General features: G+C 41.8%; 1 protein-coding gene across 3 annotated transcripts in view; it reads left to right on the top strand.

The window, feature by feature from the left end:
* The window catches only part of LOC109893783 (collagen alpha-1(XII) chain), an 87,602-nt gene extending 76,040 nt beyond the window's left edge, over positions 1-11,562 (top strand). For 2 of the 3 annotated variants that reach the window (XM_031829081.1, XM_031829083.1), the window contains 9 exons: positions 1,371-1,424; positions 1,854-1,907; positions 2,590-2,661; positions 2,919-2,954; positions 4,211-4,277; positions 4,411-4,593; positions 5,051-5,128; positions 8,009-8,179; positions 10,609-11,562. In XM_031829081.1, coding sequence (XP_031684941.1) covers positions 1,371-1,424; positions 1,854-1,907; positions 2,590-2,661; positions 2,919-2,954; positions 4,211-4,277; positions 4,411-4,593; positions 5,051-5,128; positions 8,009-8,179; positions 10,609-10,766 — 873 coding nt within the window. In that variant the 3' untranslated portion in view covers positions 10,767-11,562. Of the gene's footprint in view, positions 1-1,370; positions 1,425-1,853; positions 1,908-2,589; positions 2,662-2,918; positions 2,955-4,210; positions 4,278-4,410; positions 4,594-5,050; positions 5,129-8,008; positions 8,180-8,562; positions 9,226-10,608 lie in introns of those variants that run through there. The other variant, XM_031829082.1, reaches the window with a different exon arrangement.
* Positions 11,563-21,816: the final 10,254 nt, after the last annotated feature.

Genomic DNA, 21,816 nt, shown 5'->3' with positions numbered 1-21,816 from the left:
GATAACCTCCACCATGACCAAACTGTATCACTGATAACCTCCACCATGACCAAACTGTATCACTGATAACCTCCACCATGACCAGAATGTATCACTGATAACCTCCACCATGACCAAACTGTATCACTGATAACCTCCACCATGACCAGAATGTATCACTGACAACCTCCACCATGACCAGAGGGTATCACTGACAACCTCCACCATGACCAAACTGTATCACTGACAACCTACACCATGACCAAACTGTATCACTGACAACCTCCACCATGACCAAACTGTATCACTGACAACCTACACCATGACCAAACTGTATCACTGACAACCTACACCATGACCAAACTGTATAACTGATAACCTATACCATGACCAGAATGTATCACTGACAACCTACACCATGACCAAACTGTATCACTGATAACCTACACCATGACCAGAATGTATCACTGACAACCTACACCATGACCAGAATGTATCACTGACAACCTACACCATGACCAGAATGTATCACTGATAACCTCCACCATGACCAAACTGTATCACTGATAACCTCCACCATGACCAAACTGTATCACTGATAACCTCCACCATGACCAAACTGTATCACTGATAACCTCCACCATGACCAAACTGTATCACTGATAACCTCCACCATGACCAAACTGTATCACTGATAACCTCCACCATGACCAAACTGTATCACTGATAACCTCCACCATGACCAGAATGTATCACTGATAACCTCCACCATGACCAAACTGTATCACTGATAACCTCCACCATGACCAAACTGTATCACTGATAACCTCCACCATGACCAAACTGTATCACTGATAACCTCCACCATGACCAAACTGTATCACTGATAACCTACCGCTTGACCAGATTGTATCACTGACAACTCCAGTGCTGAATGATCGGCCCCTGGATTTCAATGATTGGAGGCATTATCCTGTGACGCCAATAATTAGCATAATTTAGTTGAGAATCACTCACCCCCATCAAGGACGACTTTACTTTTGAAATATGAAACTCACCTGAATCCTAACAATTACCCTGTGATGTTAGTAATACTTGAGAATAATTTGTTTGAGAATCTCTCATCGCATTAAGATGTTTATGACTATAGCAGCCTTGGCTGTCGAATGGTTCTGCTAACAACATGCATTTCAACAACCAAATCAAGTACCCTGAATTGCATCAGAAAAGTCTACCATGTTCTCACAAGGAAACTAAAGAGCAGTTATTACACAGTACAACTAGTAGTTATCATTTCTGGCTAAATGAAAAGGCAATTTTGTGCCATTTTGTCAGAATTGTGTGTTATTACTGGTTAGCAGAGTTTGATTGAGTGTGTTGTGTTCCTGCAGGGTCCTGCTGGTGCTGCTGGTCCTATGGGTTCTGTTGGACCAGGTGGAGTGAGGGTAAGATCAGCATCTCTGTACCTCTACACAGAGCTGCTCAGTGTACAGGCACTGTTGAAAGGCCATGAATCTAGCCAACACCTACTTAACTCAACGTGTGCATGTGATCACTCAACGTGCGCAGTTAAGATGTTGTGTGCTCCTAGTATTCTGGTGCATGTCAGATGACGTCATTTGGCTCCATTAAACTGGCGCAGTAGAACACACTACAGAGATTGGTAGCTAGGGAGATTAGCGAGGTCCTGGTTTATTTCACAGAGTTTTTATAGTCCCATCTCTTGGAAGCATCACCAGTTTAACAGCACCATAAAACGTACAGTACATATATACAGAAATAAAGTTAACATTGACAACATACTTTTAACACAACAACAACTTAATGCCAACTTGTATTGCTGCCTGTTGTGAGTGTCTATCTTCTCTTTCCAGGGACCACCAGGGAAGGAAGGACCATCGGGACCTAGAGGTCCAACAGGACCGATGGTGAGTACTGCAGCCAGAAGACGTGGTCAAAACATCGACAAACTCAGTCCTTCAGTCAGTAATGCAGCTAAAACATGCATCTCATTCTCCCTACTATGATTGAGGCCTGCCTCTACAGTAGTTAATGGCCACACCATACCAATAGGCAAAGGGCCAGCACGTCATTGTCAACATGTAGGCCTGTCATTGTAAATAAGAATTTGTTCTTAACTGACTTGCCTAGTTAAATAAAGATTAAATAAAAAATAAAATAAATATATTAATATATAGCCTACTCTGAGGACCATTAAGCATCCCATCCCTGTTGGGAGTGTTTCCACCCAGTTAAAGGAAAATTCCACCGAGAAACTATCTTTTGGTATTTGTTTCAGTAGTCCATTGTTGATATTGTACCAAAAATGTTTTGCATGTCAGCAATCAAGTTTTCAAGATACAGAAATACAGCCGGTAATGAAACAAATGCCAAAAGATAGTTTTTGGGTGGTGTTGTCCTTTAAATGTTCTTGGCACAGTATACCAAGTTGTGCCTTGACTGTGGATATACATCTCAGTATAGGGCTGGTCCCTATTGTGCAACAGCTATTTAACAGGGACCAGGAGTGGTTGTTGTCCTTATGTTTACTGTTTCGTAACTTTGGTAAGTAGATGTAGCAATAACGCTGTCCATCTTCTCATCATCCAGGGAAGTCCAGGATCTCCGGGTTCACCAGGAAACACAGGAAGCCCAGGAAAACCAGGAGACACAGGAAACCCAGTATGTACAAATACAAGTAGTCATATGATGATGATGTATGTTTCATCAAGGACAGCAGTCCCTAGCCATCTTCCAAAAACATCTGAAATCCTACCTCTTCAAAGACTGTCTTGAATCATCCCACTGCATTTGATTAAATTGGAAAATGTTAACCAACTTCCTATTTCATAGTGTATTTGTGGTGTTTTGTTGCAAATCTCATGCAAATGAATGGCTTTCCTTTTATTGAGAACATCCATGTTTCCTCTTTTCCACAGGGACTGTCTGGAATAAAAGGAGAAAAGGGAGAGAGGGTATGTGCTGTATCCTTTAGTCCAGGACCAGACAACTACTGTATCCTTTAGTCCAGGACCAGACAACTACTGTATCCTTTAGTCCAGGGCTAGACAACTACTGTATCCTTTAGTCCAGGGCTAGGCAACTACTATATCCTTTAGTCCAGGGCTAGGCAACTACTGTATCCTTTAGTCCAGGGCTAGGCAACTACTGTATCCTTTAGTCCAGGGCTAGGCAACTACTGTATCCTTTAGTCCAGGGCTAGGCAACTACTGTATCCTTTAGTCCAGGGCTAGGCAACTACTGTAACCTTTAGTCCAGGGCTAGGCAACTACTGTATCCTTTAGTCCAGGGCTAGGCAACTACTGTATCCTTTAGTCCAGGGCTAGACAACTACTGTATCCTTTAGTCCAGGGCTAGGCAACTACTGTATCCTTTAGTCCAGGGCTAGGCAACTACTGTATCCTTTAGTCCAGGGCTAGGCAACTACTGTATCCTTTAGTCCAGGGCTAGGCAACTACTGTATCCTTTAGTCCAGGGCTAGGCAACTACTGTATCCTTTAGTCCAGGGCTAGGCAACTACTGTATCCTTTAGTCCAGGGCTAGGCAACTACTGTATCCTTTAGTCCAGGGCTAGGCAACTACTGTATCCTTTAGTCCAGGGCTAGGCAACTACTGTATCCTTTAGTCCAGGGCTAGGCAACTACTGTATCCTTTAGTCCAGGGCTAGGCAACTACTGTATCCTTTAGTCCAGGGCTAGGCAACTACTGTATCCTTTAGTCCAGGGCTAGGCAACTAGATTCACGCTGTGGGCTGATTTTTTGGTCGGAGCCGATGGTCAATGGTGGCGTAACATAATTATAATCATTTGTACACTGCAAATTGACCACAAGTAAGGCACAAAAGAGGTTGTATTGGAAAAGAACAACCATTTCATACCTTAATTACATGGAGACATGATCACGTATCTTTTTTTATTCGTGGGAATACTTGTGAACAGATTTCCTAAATGAAACTCATTTTTATCTGAATCCCTGGTGATTTTAGTCCTTTTTTGACGAAAAACTAAAATCCTCAGAACTTTGGGAGGTGCTTTTTTATTTGCCCGCCAGACGCCTGTTGTCGACCCCTGCTTCTCAGAGTAGCATGTTGTCGACCCCTGCTTCTCAGAGTAGCCTGTTGTCGACCCCTGCTTCTCAGAGTAGCCTGTTGTCGACCCTTGCTTCTCAGAGTAGCATGACCTTGTCTCACCAAAATATCTATGTTTTCCAGGGGGACTTTGCATCTCAGAATCTGATGCGTTCCATTGCCAGACAAGTTTGCGAACAGCTTGTGAATAGTGAGTTCCTATTTAGACCTTCATAAACCAGCATTGGTTGGGTACACCTACACACACAAACAATGTATACAAAATAAACCATCTATGTGATTTTTCTCTCTGCCTTAATCATATCTTCATTCATTCCTCTCAGGTCAAATGAGCAGAATTAATAATATGATCAACCAGATCCCCACCGGTTACTCTAGCAACAACCCAGGCCCCGCAGGCCCCCCTGGTCCCGCCGGCAACACGGGTCCTCGTGGAGAACCTGGGCAGACTGGCCGAAATGGTTTCCCTGGAAACCCCGGCTTACCTGGAAACCAAGGAGAGAGAGGTGAGTGATAGTGTGCTGTTTATGTATGGCTAGAAAGTAAAGTGCAACATATCAGAGATGCACAACTTTAAGTTATGACAGGACACGGTCCTCTTCTTTAACCTATCTAACATCCTAGGATAACGGTTGGTCTGTTCTTTGAGCCTGGAGTAACATTGCAACATTTACAACAATGGTACAATTAAATAATTACTGGAGCACAAAGATCAAATGGAAGTTTTGATTGCAAGCGATTGTGCAAAACACATCTATTCTAAATATATAGAGTTCATCACATCTTGTAGATGGTCATCTGCCATCATGCTTCACTTCCTATAGTAAATCTGATCCATGCTACAATTTCCTCCATCCTCAGACATGCTCATTTGTGGTTATTACAAATACATGGTGCTGTACAATGAGACTTTTTGTCATTGCTAATAACCTGTTTCCTGTGTATCTGATTGTGCTGTTCCAGGGGCGCCAGGAGAGAAGGGAGAGAGAGGATCCCCTGGAACAGGACAGAGAGGACAGAGAGGACTCAGTGGTCCCCCTGGTAAGACCTCGGCCATCACTCACTTCTCATGTACAATAACCCATTTCACAGCTATGCCTCTGCCAATGTCTCCCATCTCACAAGAAAACAGAGACCATTAACGGAAGCCCCTGACTCAGTAATTTGCCTCATATACAGTTGAAGTCGGAAGTTCACATACACTTATTTGGAGTCATTAAAACTCGATTTTCAACCACTCCACAAATTTCTTGTTAACAACCTGTGGTTTTGTCAAGTCGGTTAGGACATCTACTTTGTGCATGACACAAGTAACTTTTCCAACAATTGTTTACGGACAGATTATTAGACTTATAATTCACTGTATCACAATTCCAGTGGGTCAGAAGTTTACATACACTAAGTTGACTGTGCCTTTAAACAGCTTGGAAAATTCCAGAAAATTTTGTAATGGCTTTAGAAGCTTATGATTGGCTAATTGACATAATTTGAGTCAATTGGAGGTGTACCTGTGGATGTATTTCAAGGCCTATCTTTAAACTCAGTGCCTCTTTGCTTGACATCATAGGAAAATCTAAAGAAATCAGTCAAGACCTTAGAAAACAATTGTAGACCTCCACAAGTCTGGTTTATCCTTGTGAGCAATTTCCAAACGCCTGAAGGTACCAGGTTCATCTGTACAAACAATAGTATGCAAGTATAAACACCATGGGACCACGCAGCCGTCATACCGCTCAGGAAGGAGATGCATTCTGTCTCCTAGAGATCAACGTACTTTGGTGCGAAAAGTGCAAAGGACCTTGTGAAGATACTGGAGGAAATAGGTACAACAGTATGTGTATCCACAGTATAACGAGTCCTATATCGACATAACCTGAAAGGCCGCTCAGCAAGGAAGAAGCCACTGCTCAAAACCACCATTAAAAAAGCCAGACTACAGTTTGCAACTGCACATGGGGACAAAGATCGTACTTTTTGGAGAAGTGTCCACTGGTCTGATGAAACAAAAATAGAACTGTTTGGCCATAATGACCATCGTTATGTTTGAAGGAAAAAGGGGGAGGCTTGCAAGCCGAAGAACACCATCCCAACCGTGAAGCACGGGGGTGGCAGCATCATGTTGTGGGGGTGCTTTGCTGCAGGAGGGACCGGTGCACTTCACAAAATAAATGGCATCATAAGGAACAAAAATTATGTGGATATACTGAAGCAACATCTCAAGACATCAGTCAGGAAGTTAAAGCTTGGTCGCAAATGGGTCTTCCAAATGGACAATGACCCCAAGCATACTTCCAAAGTTGTGGCAAAATGGCTTAAGTACAACAAAGTCAAGGTATTGGAGTGGCCATCTCAAAGCCCTGACCTCAATCATATTGAACATTTGTGGGCAGAACTGAAAAAGCGTGTGCGAGCAAGGAGGCCTACAAACCTGACTCAGTTACACCAGTTCTGTCAGGAGGAATGGGCCAAAATTCACCCAACTTATTGTGGAAAGCTTGTGGAAGGCTACCCGAAACGTTTGACCCGAGTTAAACAATTTAAAGGCAATGCTACCAAATACTAATTGAGTGTATGCAAACTTCTGACCCACTGGGAATGTGATGAAAGAAATAAATCATTATTTCTAGTATTATTCTGACATTTCACATTCTTCAAATAAAGTGGTGATCCTAACTGACCTAAGACGGGGAATTTTTACTAGGATTAAATGTCAGGAATTGTGAATGTATTAAATGTATTTGGCTAAGGTGTATGTAAACTTCCAACTTCAACTGTACCTTAACAACAAGTTATGGAACATAAGAATCGTCCTGCATACTAACTGTAAATGGTTGTGCTCAACATCTGGAGACAGGAGGTTCCTATTCACTACTTCCTGATCTACAGTTCTTAACTTATTTCACCATGGTAGCCATTTTGTTCTAAATCCTATCCCTGGACCTCTCTTTGTGACTCTTAGAACTCCTCCCAGTGCAATATAAATGACAGACCCAAGGGGCAGGCCAAGATTTACCTAGATGTGTCTCATGAACCTTCGTTTGGGCAGCTGTGTTTCATAAATTCTCAGTGAACCGTCAAACGTATTCCCAGAAAAACACTTCTCTTTTCAAGAGAGAATTTATGCTTCTTCTTCACGGGATTGGTCCGCACAGATATGTTCACACGTCTTGATCAACATACAATACATCAAAGGAATTGAGAACCAAGTTCTATTTCTGGATGAAAGATTTAACATTATGCATTATAGCTGCTATCTTCCCTCATCAAAACAATGTTACCCCGACCTCTCATTCATCAGTGATCCCAAACCCATTCTAGAAATGGCTGAGGATTATGTCTTTATGGAGGCAACATAACATCCACCTTTAATTGATATTCAGCATGTGAAGGCCCTGAGTCCCCAGAAGCTTTCCTATCACAAGGGGTAGGGGGGCTAGTGGGAATGTCAGGCTATATATGATGTCTACTTCCCCCTCCTGTCGAACACTGCCAAGTCTGTTTCTGTGAATGAAGTAAGACACTACTAAACTCCTGTAGGAGGAAGCTAGTTAGCTAGCGATGATGACTCATTGTTGAGTGGGAGAATCAGATTGTTGTACAATGAGCGTTGCTTTGGTGGCTCCTTCATTGACAACACATGTGCTCGCTTAAGAGATCAAAGAGCGAGAGAGTGGAGAAAATTCCATCCTTTGTTTGTACTGTCTAGACAGACAGGGGCAGGGAGTAACTCAACAGAGCCCTGACTGGCTCACTTCTTATCAGACTTTTAATTGAGCCGTCTAAATATTTAAATTACAGTGGTAGAAACCAATAGTCCCCGCCTCCACTTCCAGTTGGGATTTAAGGGTGATGTCAGGGAGGTTTCGTTCTGACTATTCTTTAATTATTTTCCACAACCCATCTCCCTCTCCCTTATCCCAGGGCCACCAGGCGAGGCTCGAACCGGCGCCACAGGTACTACGGGCTCTGCTGGGCCTCGGGGCCCTCCTGGTCGCCAGGGAACCTCAGGAGTGAGGGGACCACCTGGACCCCCTGGCTACTGCGACTCCTCCCAGTGTGTTGGCATTCCTTACAATGGACAAGGTTACCCAGGTATGTCCACAACTGACTGAATCCCAATCTGCATGGCAGGGTAGCTGAATACATAGTGAATGTAACGTATGCACACTAATTTATTTACAACTTTATACTCAACAGCTAACGCTCTGGTTCAATGTACGGAGGTCATGGGTTTCAAGGGTTCTAAAGAAAATGCATTTGTTAACAAAAGTTTATTCAAATGGGACAGTGGACGTATTTTTGTCTCGACAACCCCCTTTTGGCAACATTATGAACCCTTTACGTCCAAGGTCTCAATATGTTTGTTATAGAGTGGATATTCATAATTGCATGTTAAACACTGCCAAGTAGAAATAGAAATGGCAAATAACTTTCTGCAACAGAGAGATCTAACCCCCTGTTTGAACTGTTTCCAGGTCGGTCCTAGTAAACTCTCTATGCTGCCTGTGCTGCTTACAGTCCTGTTTCTGAGATGTTAGCTCACTGGCTAATGAGCCCTTAAGGATAACCACCGGGGACATAATTAATGAACAACGTTAAAAACCCAAAAACGAGACAGAAGGGAGTGGACTCGCACTAACACCACTTCACAGCTACTATCAGACAAGCTGCAGAGATGGCAACCGTACTGGCCTGTTTGCATCTTGAACCAAAACCCCAGCAAACAGAGAGAGAGTGCTTCTCTACGCCGGAAGGAGCATGTAAAAAAAACAAACAAACCAAAAACTACTAACAAAGTGGATATCATAGCAAAAGAACAAGTGTTAACATGTTGACGTAGAGGTGATATCTGTAAATAAACTAATTGTGCCTTGTAAATGATGTTTGAACCACACAATCCACTAAAATCATTTAACATCTGTATTGAGCTTGTGCCTTATAACCCGCTTCTTACTGACTTACTGCCAGCATAACCTCTGTTTTATTACAGTATGAGGCCTGTGATTTACACAGCTTGTGCTCCGGTCCAAACCGAAGCATGTGACATTTGTACATTTAATCATGATATTCTTTGTATGTTTGCCTAACCTATGCTAAACGTTCTTTTCCTACCATTTTCTTCTGTTTATATATATATTTAGTATTCAGACACCTTGACTTTTTCCACATTTTGCTATGTTACAGCCTTATTCTAAAATGGATTCAATTGTTTTTTTCCCTCATAAATCTACTCACAATACCCCATAATGACAAAGTGACTCCGGGATGCTGGCCTTCTAGGCAGAGTTCCTCTGTCCAGTGTCTGTGTTCTTTTGCCCATCTTAATCTTTTCTTTTTATTGGCCAGTCTGAGATATGGCTTTTTCTTCGCAACTCTGCCTAGAAGGCCAGCATCCCGGAGTCGCCTCTTCACTGTTGAAGTTGAGACGGGTGTTTTGCGGGTGTTATTCAATGAAGCTGCCAGTTGAGGACATGTGAGGCGTCTGTTTCTCAAACTAGACACTCTAATGTACTTGTCCTCTTGCTCAGTTGTGCACCGGGGCCTCCCACTCCTCTTTCTATTCTGGTTAGAGCCAGTTTGCGCTGTTCTGTGAAAGGAGTAGTACACAGCGTTGTACGAGATCTTCAGTTTGTTGGCAATTTCTCGCATGGAATAGCCTTCATTTCTCAGAACAAGAATAGACTGACTGGTTTCAGAAGAAAGTATTTGTTTCTGGCCATTTTGAGCCTGTAATCGAACCTACAAATTCTGATGCTCCAGATACTCAACTAGTCTAAAGAAGGCCAGTTTTATTGCTTCTTTAATCAGCACGGCAGTTTTCAGCTGTGCTAACATAATTGCAAAAGGGTTTTCTAATGATCAATTAGCCTTTTAAAATGATAAACTTGGATTAGCTAACACAACGTGCCATTGGAACACAGGAGTGATGGTTGCTGATAATGGGCCTATGTAGATATTCCTTACAAAATCTGCCGTTTCCAGCTACAATAGTCATTTACAACATTAATAATGCCTACACTGTATTTCTGATCAATTTGATGTTATTTTAATGGACAAAAAATGAGCTTTTCTTTAAAAAACAAGGATATTTCTAAGTGACCCTAAACTTTTGAACGGTAGTGTATATATATATATATATTAGTTAATTTGCTGAGGAACATTTGTTGTATAACACCACAATGGGTTTTAGGAGTAGCAAAAGGATAGGATAGAGCTAGAGACAAGTGGCAGTGTTGTATTAGTGTTTTGTTACAAATCAATCCCAGCTTTATTACTTGAATTGGTATTTATCTTTATGTATGTGTTCAATATGGTTCATATTTCTCCATAACATTAAGTTCAGGAGTGCATGTAATCACTCTAACATACAAGCAAGATAAATGACAGTTCTTTGGTCCATACATTCAATATGTTGGTTGATTATTCATGTTAAGGACAAACGTTTGGGATGTACATTGTGCATGTTAAGTCTCAGCCTGTTGACTAAAGTCCTGTTTGATTGGCCAAACTAATGTTTCTAGCCACCGGCTACGAGCCCGACCCTGAAACCTACCTAGTCCCTATACCCGAGGAAGAACCGGAAGATGAATCTGAGGCAATACAGTCGCCTGGTTACTCACGAAACCAGAGAGGAAAGAGGTCACTATCAAGAGACGATACCGAGAGGATAGCACCATAAACAAAAACAAAACAAAGGATTGTTATATTGAATTTATCTCCATTTTTAAGTGAAATTCAGAGAATAAAATCTATGGGTCTGATACCCTTGGCTTTATTGAACATATCTTTACGCATCAACAAATTAAGTTTAGCAAGATTAAGTGGAAATATAATGAATCTGGACATTATTTCATTATAAACCTGTGTGCTTGCTAACTGTTTCTTTAAGTGTCTCTGCTTGTAACATAACTGCATTAAGTGTTAGAGTCCAATGTTTAATGCACTAATCATCGGAAAGTCAGCAAATACGTTGGGGAAGGTATATGTATGTCTCTGTACCCCTCCACATTAGCCCTGTACCTCACAGTTCATTGCAAATTCCACAATGTCAAGCTGTGTGTTGTTCTTTTGAAATCATGTAGTTGGCCACCCTCTTCATCAGAAAGAGGGTTACTGGTTCCAGCTCCATTAAAAGTTCCCAAAGATTCCCAGCTATTATCAAATCAGGCTTTTAATGAGTTACTTTAGACCAAATGTGTATCTTTTTTTATAATACTAACTCACAGCTGATTTTTCCCAAAGGTGGAGTTGCCTGTCTGTGTTGTATATTTAAGATTTCAACAAAACAAAAACAAATCAGAATATAGTTATTGTTTTGTATCAATACCAAATGCAGTTGGAATTTGTTTGCAAGACTATGGACATAGAATTGCCTTTTCATGTTTTAACTGCACATTGTGAATTCCACAGCCTTATTTTCTTATTTATTTCTGAAACAGAAGAGGCATTTTTCAATAAAACTACTGAAAATTGTACATTTTGTTTCAGTCTCATGTCTGTGGTGTCTCAGTCGATGTCCCAGTTATTTGATAAATGCACTAAAGCTGCAAACACTGGATATAGTATATCTCATGTCACATGCCAATCCCAAATAACGGTCTTTACTAGAGTGAGTACAGCTTCAGAGGGGAAATCTGCAGTTCAATCTATAACAAAGCAGCCACCCTGCCACTATTTTGGTATAAAGATGAGGGATGGGGCTGGAGAAATGTAGTCACTATCAGATTCATAGACAGAGCTTTGGATGCAAGGATTGACCATCCCTGACGTCAAAATTAGAGTTTTGAGGCTATACAGCGATTTTTTTTTTTTTACAATTACATTGTTTGCAAACAATGGACTTAAACATGTCTATATTTTGGGTTCTGATTGGGTACGACAGTTGAACTAACCTCGTAAGGAATTCTAAGTTAAATAATATAAGTTCTAATATTCAAGAATCAATGGTTATATAGTATACAGTCAGGTCCATAATAATGAGCACCCTTGATAAAGATGAGCAAAAAAGTCTGTATAAAATAAATAATACAATTGGGAAATGCTCAGAGAAAGAGATTTTGTTTAAGAAGCAATAAAATAAAATAAAAATAGATAGGGATAAAAAATGATTGACAACCTGTTGTCCGTACTCTAGCATCCTCCCCTTCTGAGGGTAATGACACTGAGCCTTATTCTTAAATGTTTTATGTAGGGGATCCTAGACCATTCCTCTGAACGGAACTTTTCCCGGATCCTTGATATCCTGCTATCCTTGATATCCTGCTATCCTTGATATCCTGCTATCCTTGATATCCTGCTATCCTTGATATCCTGCTATCCTAGATATCCCGTCTGCTCTTATGAACCGCCCTCTTCATTTCAAACCACAGGTTTTCAATGTGGTTAAAGTCTTGAGACTGAGATGGCCATTGCAAAATGTTGATTTATAGTCAATTAAACATTTCTTTGTGGATTTTGATTAGATTTGGGGTTATTGTCATGCTGGAAGATCCACTTGCTGCCACAGCCTCCTAGCAGAGGCAAGCAGGTTTTTGCCTAAAACGTATAGAATGGTTTCTGGCTTAATTTTTAACATTTCAGTTTGGTCTAAACAATGTAAAATCATCCTATTGAACTCTTTTCATTGAGACATCATCAGACAGAAACCCCATTTCTCACTGGTCACCAACAACTTAAGGCAGGAAGTAGACCCACTCCAGTGACTGTGTGGCCAAGCATGACTCCAACCATATCATTAAATTTGCTGACAACACAATGGTGGTAGGCCTGATCACCGACAACGATGAGACAGCCTACAGGGAGGAAGTCAGAGAACTGGCAGTGTTATGCCAGGACAACAACCTCTCCCTCAACATTATCAAGACAAAGGAGATGATCGTGGACTACAGTAAAAGGAGGGCCGAACACGCCCCCATTCACATCGACAAGGCTGCAATGGATCAGGTCGAGAGTTTCAAGTATCTTGGTGTCCACATCACCAGCAAAATACCATGGTCCAAACACACCAAGAAAGTTGTGAAGAGGGCTCAACAACGCCTTTTCCCCCTCAAGAGACTGAAAAGATTTGCTGTGGGTCCCCAGATCATCAAAAAGTTCTACAGTTGCACCATCGAGAGCATCCTGACCAGTTGCATCACCAACCTGGTATGGCAACTGCTCGGCATCTGACCATAAGGCGCTACAGCGGGTAGTGCGTACAGCCCAGTACATCACTGGGGCCAGGCTTCCTGCCATCCAGGACCTATTTCCCAAGCAGCGTCAGAGGAAGGCCCAAATTTTTTTTAGGCTCCAGTCATCCAAGTCATAGACTTTTCTCTCTGCTACCACACAGCAAGCGGTACCGGAGCACCAAGTCTAGGTTCAAAAGGCTACTTAACGACTTCTACCCTGAAACCATAAGACTGCTGAACAATTAATCAAAGGGCCACACAGACTATTTACATTGCCCCCCCCCACCCTTTGCTCTACTCATTGTATATTTTCTCTGCATAGTCACTTTACCCCTACCTACATGTACAAATTACCTCGACTAACCTGTACCCCCACACATTGACTCGGTACCGTTACCCCCTGTATATAGCCTCGTTATTGTGCATTGCTGGTTAATTAAGGGGTTGTAAGTACGCATTCCCCGGTAAGGTCTACTACACCTGTTGTATTTGTTATATTCAGGGCACATGTGACAAATCAAATTTGATTTGATTTTGAAGTATTCACTCAGCCTTTGGTATTCCAGTCAGAAGGATGTAGTGTGTGACCTCGCTAGACAAAACACTGTGGTTTCTCCCAGATGAGTCACCCATGGGAACCTCCTTTTGAAGTCCCTGCTAATATGCAGCCTTGGAGCAGGGATGTACACATCAAAGACACACAATTAAAAAGGTAAGTTATAAGCAGTGCTTGCGTATGTCTTTAACCCCATAAAAGTCTAAGGTGCTCTTTGGAGGGATTCAAGCTTACTTTCCCAGTCACTCTTCTAACTGTGGAAAGTTTAAAATATTTTATTATATCGGCATGACCACAAGGTTCATGTTAAGAGCTTCAAACACAGCACACTATCTGAAGAAGAACACTTTGAGGAGTACAAAATGGGAGTCCCACAAAGAGGACTATCTGAAGAGTTGAGGCTAATAGTTCAGAATGCAAGATTACATTTATAAAACAAAGCTATATCAGAACCAGTTGATTTAACATACATTTAGTGGCTGATTCATTTAATGCTATCATCTTTTTTATTATCAGAAATGTATTTACATGTAGCCTAATAATAACTATGTGATAGTGTTCAGGTTGTTACTCCTATGCATTTTTTGGCTCAATATCTCCATCCAAAGAGAAACAAGCACTTAGGAAAACGATCAGAACTGTCAAGCAAGGAACAACTGAGTTTATTTCAATTCATCATTATGAAGGGAAAATACCCTTACAGGGGGAGTTCTATAGAAGAAATCCCCTAGAGAAAGAGTGGGAGAAGAGGCATTTGGAGGCCAAGACTGCTACCACTGGCAGACATGGGACACTGTTGAAAGCACTGGATTCTCAGCAGTCAAAGGATCCCAGTATTTTCACACTGCGCCCGGATGCAAACATTAACGGCTATAAAACGGCTTATTAAAAACATTTTATTTGCTTCTTGGATGATCCAAAAAATTTGATACACGCTTTTTATTTGTTAAAGCCCCGCTTATAAGAGTGTGCTAAATTGCCTGCAGGTAGTGTTTTTGTGACCAGATGACATGTGTTAACCATTAAAAAGCGGAGAAAACACACAGAGGTTTGAAATCCAAATACAGTACCCACAACTGTATGTAGCCTGACGCTATAGGGGTTTTGATCCTTAACCATCAAAAGAAATATGAGCATCAGAGTAGTGAGTCTGAAGGACCTTTGTTTATAAGATATTGTTAAATGCACTAAAACCAATCCTCTATTTTAAAGATGTTAACCGCAGCATAAACATACAGATTTGTGTCAAAACGAACTGTTCTTTGAAGTCGATATGGGCTATTGGTCTGATTATGAAGTGAGTATAAGAAGGAAATCAGTTAAAAATCAACAAAAAACACCACATTCCATGCTAATCAAAACCTGCCCCCCTCAACATGTCTGAATTATGACTTTTGGTAGCCTTAAAACCTCTTAGGGCTAGGGGCGGTGTTCGGAAGTTTGGATGAATGACATGCCCAAAGTAAACTGCCTGTTACTCAGGCCCAGAAGCTAGGATATGCATATAATTGATGGCATTGGATAGAAAACACTCTGTTAAACACTCTGTTAAAATAAAGTCTGTGAGTATAACAGATATGACATGGCAGGCGAAAACCCGAGGGAAATCCATCCGGAAAATGTTTTTTTTGAGTTCACAGTCCATTTCAATGCTTGTCTATGGAATATACAAATAAATAGCTCCCAGATTGCAGTTCCTATGGCTTCCATCTTTAGAAAGGGTTTCAGGCTTGTTTTTGGAAATGACAGAGTAGTTGTAGTTTTTCCAAGGTGTCTCTCATTAGAAATGTAGTCTTGTTGCGTGCGTGAATGAGGTGTGCGCTCTTCGTTATTTATCTTCCCTATTGAACAAACTATTCTCCGTCTTAAACTTGATTGTTTATTTAGATATTAAAGTACCTGAGGATTAATTAGAAACATCGTTTAACTTGTTTGGACAAACTTTACTGGTAACTTTTTGGATTCGTTTGAATGCATGTTGAAAGAGTGGATTACTGAATCAAGTGCGCCAACTAAAGGGACATTTTTGGGATATAAAGAAGGACCTTATTGAACAAAACAACCATTAGTTGTGTAGCTGGGACCCTTGGGATTGCAAACAGAGGAGGATCTTCAAAGGTAAGTGATTTATTTTATCGCTATTTGGGATTTTGTGATGCCTGTGCTGGTTTGGAAAAGTAATTTGGTTTGGAAAAGTAATTTGGTGTGGGGAGCTGTCCTCAAATAATCCCCATAAAGCCTTTTTGAAATCTGACAAAGCAGCTGGATTAACAAGAAGTTAATCTTTTAAACGATGTAAGACACTTGTATTTTCATAAATGTTTAATATTACGATTTTGTCATTTGAATTTGGCGTGCTCCAGCTTCACAGGATTTTGATCCCGCTAGCGGGATCCATGCCCTAAGAGTTAATGTTCCGTTGGTAGTTTAATCTTCCCAAAAACTCATCCATTTTATTGTCCAAAGATTGCATGTTTGCTAGCAGAATTGAGGGGAGTGGGGGCTTATTAGTGACTCTTTCAGAAGGCAGCCTTCCCTCTGGCCTATCTTTCTCCGCCTCCTTTTCATGCAGATCACCGCCTCGGGCTCGTCACAGGCATGAGAGAAGAAAAAGGATTCTGCTAGTCTGTGGTGAGTAATCGCAGTCCTTATGCCTAGAAGTTATTTTTGGTCATAAGAGACGGTAGCGGTAACATTATGTAAAAAAAATTGTACAAAAATAAGTTAAAAAAATAAAAACACAATCGGTTGGGGGCACGTAAACGTCTCCCTTCTGCTCCGGCGCCATCTTACAATGGAGACACAACTTCTGAAGTCATATGGTGGTTTTCCCTGTCCTCAGAGCTCAATACATGTTCCAGTGTGTCATACCCGCTAATTATTCCACTCACTATTCCACTCACTATCGTATTTCACTCAAGGTATTGCATGACAGAAACTAAAACAAGAAGCTCCCACGCTGAGGTCTGTCCAACGCTGGTCCGACCAAGCTGACTCCACACTCCAAGACTGCTTCCATCACGTGGACTGGGAGATGTTTCGTATTGCGTCAGATAACAACATTGACGAATACGCTGATTCGGTGTGCGAGTTCATTAGAACGTGCGTTGAAGATGTCGTTCCCATAGCAACGATTAAAACATTCCCTAACCAGAAACCGTGGATTGATGGCAGCATTCGTGTGGAACTGAAGGCGCGAACCACTGCTTTTAATCAGGGCAAAGTGTCTGGTGACATGACTGAATACAAACAGTGCAGCTATTCCCTCCGCAAGGCTATCAAACAAGCTAAGCGCCAGTACAGAGACAAAGTAGAATCTCAATTCAACGGCTCAGACACAAGAGGCATGTGGCAGGGTCTACAGTCAATCACGGACTACAGGAAGAAACCCAGCCCAGTCACGGACCAGGATGTCTTGCTCCCAGGCAGACTAAATAACTTTTTTGCCCGCTTTGAGGACAATACAGTGCCACCGACACGGCCTGCAACGAAAACATGCGGTCTCTCCTTCACTGCAGCTGAAGTGAGTAAGACATTTAGACGTGTTAACCCTCGCAAGGCTGCAGGCCCAGACAGCATCCCCAGCCGCGCCCTCAGAGCATGCGCAGACCAGCTGGCCGGTGTGTTTACGGACATATTCAATCAATCCCTATACCAGTCTGCTGTTCCCACATGCTTCAAGAGGGCCACCATTGTTCCTGTTCCCAAGAAAGCTAAGGTAACTGAGCTAAACGACTACCGCCCCGTAGCACTCACATCCGTCATCATGAAGTGCTTTGAGAGACTAGTCAAGGACCATATCACCTCCACCCTACCAGACACCCTTGACCCACTCCAATTTGCTTACCGCCCAAATAGGTCCACAGACGATGCAATCTCAACCACACTGCACACTGCCCTAACCCATCTGAACAAGAGGAATACCTATGTGAGAATGCTGTTCATCGACTACAGCTCGGCATTCAACACCATAGTACCCTCCAAGCTCGTCATCAAGCTCGAGACCCTGGGTCTCGACCCCGCCCTGTGCAACTGGGTACTGGACTTCCTGACGGGCCGCCCCCAGGTGGTGAGGGTAGGCAACAACATCTCCTCCCCGCTGATCCTCAACACTGGGGCCCCACAAGGGTGCGTTCTGAGCCCTCTCCTGTACTCCCTGTTCACCCACGACTGCGTGGCCATGCACGCCTCCAACTCAATCATCAAGTTTGCGGACGACACAACAGTGGTAGGCTTGATTACCAATAACGACGAGACGGCCTACAGGGAGGAGGTGAGGGCCCTCGGAGTGTGGTGTCAGGAAAATAACCTCACACTCAACGTCAACAAAACTAAGGAGATGATTGTGGACTTCAGGAAACAGCAGAGGGAACACCCCCCCATCCACATCGATGGAACAGTAGTGGAGAGGGCAGCAAGTTTTAAGTTCCTCGGCATACACATCACAGACAAACTGAATTGGTCCACTCACACAGACAGCATCGTGAGGAAGGCGCAGCAGCGCCTCTTCAACCTCAGGAGGCTGAAGAAATTTGGCTTGTCACCAAAAGCACTCACAAACTTCTACAGATGCACAATCGAGAGCACCGCCTGTATCACCGCCTGGTATGGCAACTGCACCGCCCTCAACTGTAAGGCTCTCCAGAGGGTAGTGAGGTCTGCACAACGCATCACCGGGGGCAAACTACCTGCCCTCCAGGACACCTACACCACCCGATGCTACAGGAAGGCCATAAAGATCATCAAGGACATCAACCACCCGAGCCACTGCCTGTTCACCCCGCTGTCATCCAGAAGGTGAGGTCAGTACAGGTGCATCAAAGCTGGGACCGAGAGACTGAAAAACAGCTTCTATCTCAAGGCCATCAGACTGTTAAACAGCCACCACTAACATTGAGTGGCTACTGCCAACACACTGTCAATGACACTGACTCTACTCCAGCCACTTTAATCATGGGAATTGATGGGAAATGATGTAAATATATCACTAGCCACTTTAAACAATGCTACCTTATATAATGTTACTTACCCTACATTATTCATCTCATATGCATACGTAGATACTGTACTCTATATCATCGACTGCATCCTTATGTAATACATGTATCACTAGCCACTTTAACTACGCCACTTGGTTTACATACTCATCTCATATGTATATACTGTACTCGATATCATCTACTGTATCTTGCCTATGCTGCTCTGTACCATCACTCATTCATATATCCTTATGTACATATTCTTTATCCCCTTACACTGTGTACAAGACAGTAGTTTTTTTGGAATTGTTAGTTAGATTACTTGTTCGTTATTACTGCATTGTCGGAACTAGAAGCACAAGCATTTCGCTACACTCGCATTAACATCTGCTAACCATGTGTATGTGACAAATAAAATTTGATTTGATTTGATTTGATTTGACTCTGGTTAAAATGTTACACAAATTCTGATATTATTTAGAAGCAAAAGGCGCAAGACACAAATATTCCTATTTTTTCAACCAATGTAATCAAATCGCTGTTGTGTTTCTCTATTTTTGAAAATGGTTTATATTCAATCAAGACCGAATGACACAAAATTGTCTCGCCAGAGATTTAGATGTCTGTTGTTCCCAGTGTCATCACAGTTTGGACTCAAGATGCAGCATGTGGTGTTCTATCGTTCTCGGAAGGCAGAAACACATAATATGAATTCCAGCAAATTCCTACGTAATTTGGCTGGTATTGCTGTGAAATCCAATGGGTTAAGGGAAGTAAGAGGTTGGGATGAAAGGAACATGTTTTAATGGAAGCTGATGGACCATGCCAAACATTGGGGATGACTTGTAATAAAATATCTCACAACTGCCTGATGGTATTTGGATACTCCAACAAAGGCATAATAAACATGTAAGCTTGTTAACATTTTGGATAACAAGTCCTAGGATGACTATTGGATGGGATGGGGTTTGACTTTTACAGGTTTTGGAAAAGAACAAAAAAATGCCATGCCCTGACCATTTACGCTAAGATACGTGACAGTATAGGAGATTAGTGAAAAATCGGATTTATGAATAATGATCTCTCCTAACAATACCCGCTGATGGCAACAGTCAAGTATCCAAGACAATTCATCTCACAAGCCCTCTACACACAACATTGGACAAGATAGCGAAACATCTGGGAAGATTTTCACTTCAGGGAAAACATGTGATCAGAGCTCACACTTAGACAGGATCAGACGTTTGTTTCACAAATATAAACAGTTCTTCTTTGGGAGTGAGGAATCTAAACAGCGGTAGCCTGAGTAACAGCCATCTGCACAGCTGTGTCTCAGACTACATGTGGTGCTTTCTGCTGGAGAGGAAGCTGTTTGAGCCAAGATGGAGGACACATGGAGACTCCTCTCCTTCTATCCTCCTCTCTCTGCAGGAGCACACAGAGTGTAAACAACAGCATAAAACACTTGAATGACTAGGCTAATGAGATTAGATCAGATGACACTTGTATGACAAAGGTCAATTAAAATCAGTTTTCTGTTCAGGGGCTTCCTGTAAGTGCTTAGCCTCCCAGCACAGATAACAAGACTTGACATCACACTGACATCACAGATGATCTATATTCTGAAACTCAGATTTTATCACTGGATTATAGTAACTATACACGTGGGAAACTAAAAGTAGAGAATGGTAATGGAATTGCTCTGAACTGATGTTGTCTGCCTTATGAACTCTACAGTATTCTCACACGTCTTCCTTTTCCATTGTCTGGGAAATGTGTGGGACATGGGAGGGACAGGTTTGAGACGAGGACAGGCTTTAATTCATGATTGAGGGCTGGACTGCTCCACAGTTAGAGAGCTCTTTGCCTGCATCCTTCTTCCTTATAATCAGTCGCTGGTCTGGTTTTGGAAACTCTGTGGAAACCTACTGTCTGAATGCTGAATGCTTGACCTTTGAGGAGAATCTCTTTCTTTATCTAAAGGCGTGTTTTATTCCTTCCTTAGAGCATTTGGCCATAACCTAAATGTTGCTGGATTGAATCCCTGAGCTGACAAGGTAAACATCTGTTGTTCTGCCCCTGAACAAGGCAGTTGACCCACTGTTCCCTGGTCGGCTGTCACTGTAAATAAGAATTTGTTCTTAAACTGGCTTGCCTAGTTAAAAATGCGGCATTACATATCAGTCATTCCTGATGTAATAACCTTTTCCATGTTTACTGTTCATCACTACATAAATAGAGTTTCTAGGCAGTTCTGATGTAAAATAAAATGGTCAGAACCACCAAAAACACACACATTGCTTGACTCAACTGAAAATGCTACAGAAAGTCTTTAATTCATAATCTGCCAAGCGACACCTAACCAGTAGGCTACCTGTTGCCCCGCATAAAGAATGCAATTGTAAGGAGATTTTACAGAAAGTATTTCGCTACACTCGCATTAACATCTGCTAACCATGTGTATGTGACCAATAAAATTAGATTTGATTTGAAGTGGTATCATCAGTATAAATGGATGTGGAATTCCAGTTCAAGAACTCCGTTCTGGTGCCTCCGTTCCTAAGGTACCATTTGCATTTAATAAGTGCTTTCTTTGTCCTCCTCTGGAAAAATATTGTTTTGTAATATAAACACATAAAACAATAGTAAAAATACTTTCCCCCTTTTAATATCCAATGTTGACACATTCTTGTGATTTCAGTCTCAAAACTCCCCAAAGAGATTTTAATTTTTTTCCTAAACAAAAAAGCCTAATTCTTGTATTAAAACTGACGTATTTAGTATCTAAATTGTTAAGGAAAACTAAGATGACAGTTGTAGTTTACAGTGTTATGGGACAATGAAATTCTAAATGGCATGATTCAGTACAAAGACTTGATATAAAACCAGCATCAATGTGGAGACTGTCTGTCTTTCCCATAGCAAAATACAAAGATAGTTTGTCCAATACTTGGAGCTGCTGTCTGTCTGGTAACATAATAAGCAAACAGAAAAGGACCAAGACCAAAAGCAGAAAAGCAGAGT

The sequence above is a fragment of the Oncorhynchus kisutch genome, linkage group LG7 (genome assembly GCF_002021735.2).
Source record: "Oncorhynchus kisutch isolate 150728-3 linkage group LG7, Okis_V2, whole genome shotgun sequence".
NCBI classification, from domain to species: domain Eukaryota; kingdom Metazoa; phylum Chordata; class Actinopteri; order Salmoniformes; family Salmonidae; genus Oncorhynchus; species Oncorhynchus kisutch.
This window is presented reverse-complemented; position numbering and strand designations above follow the sequence as displayed.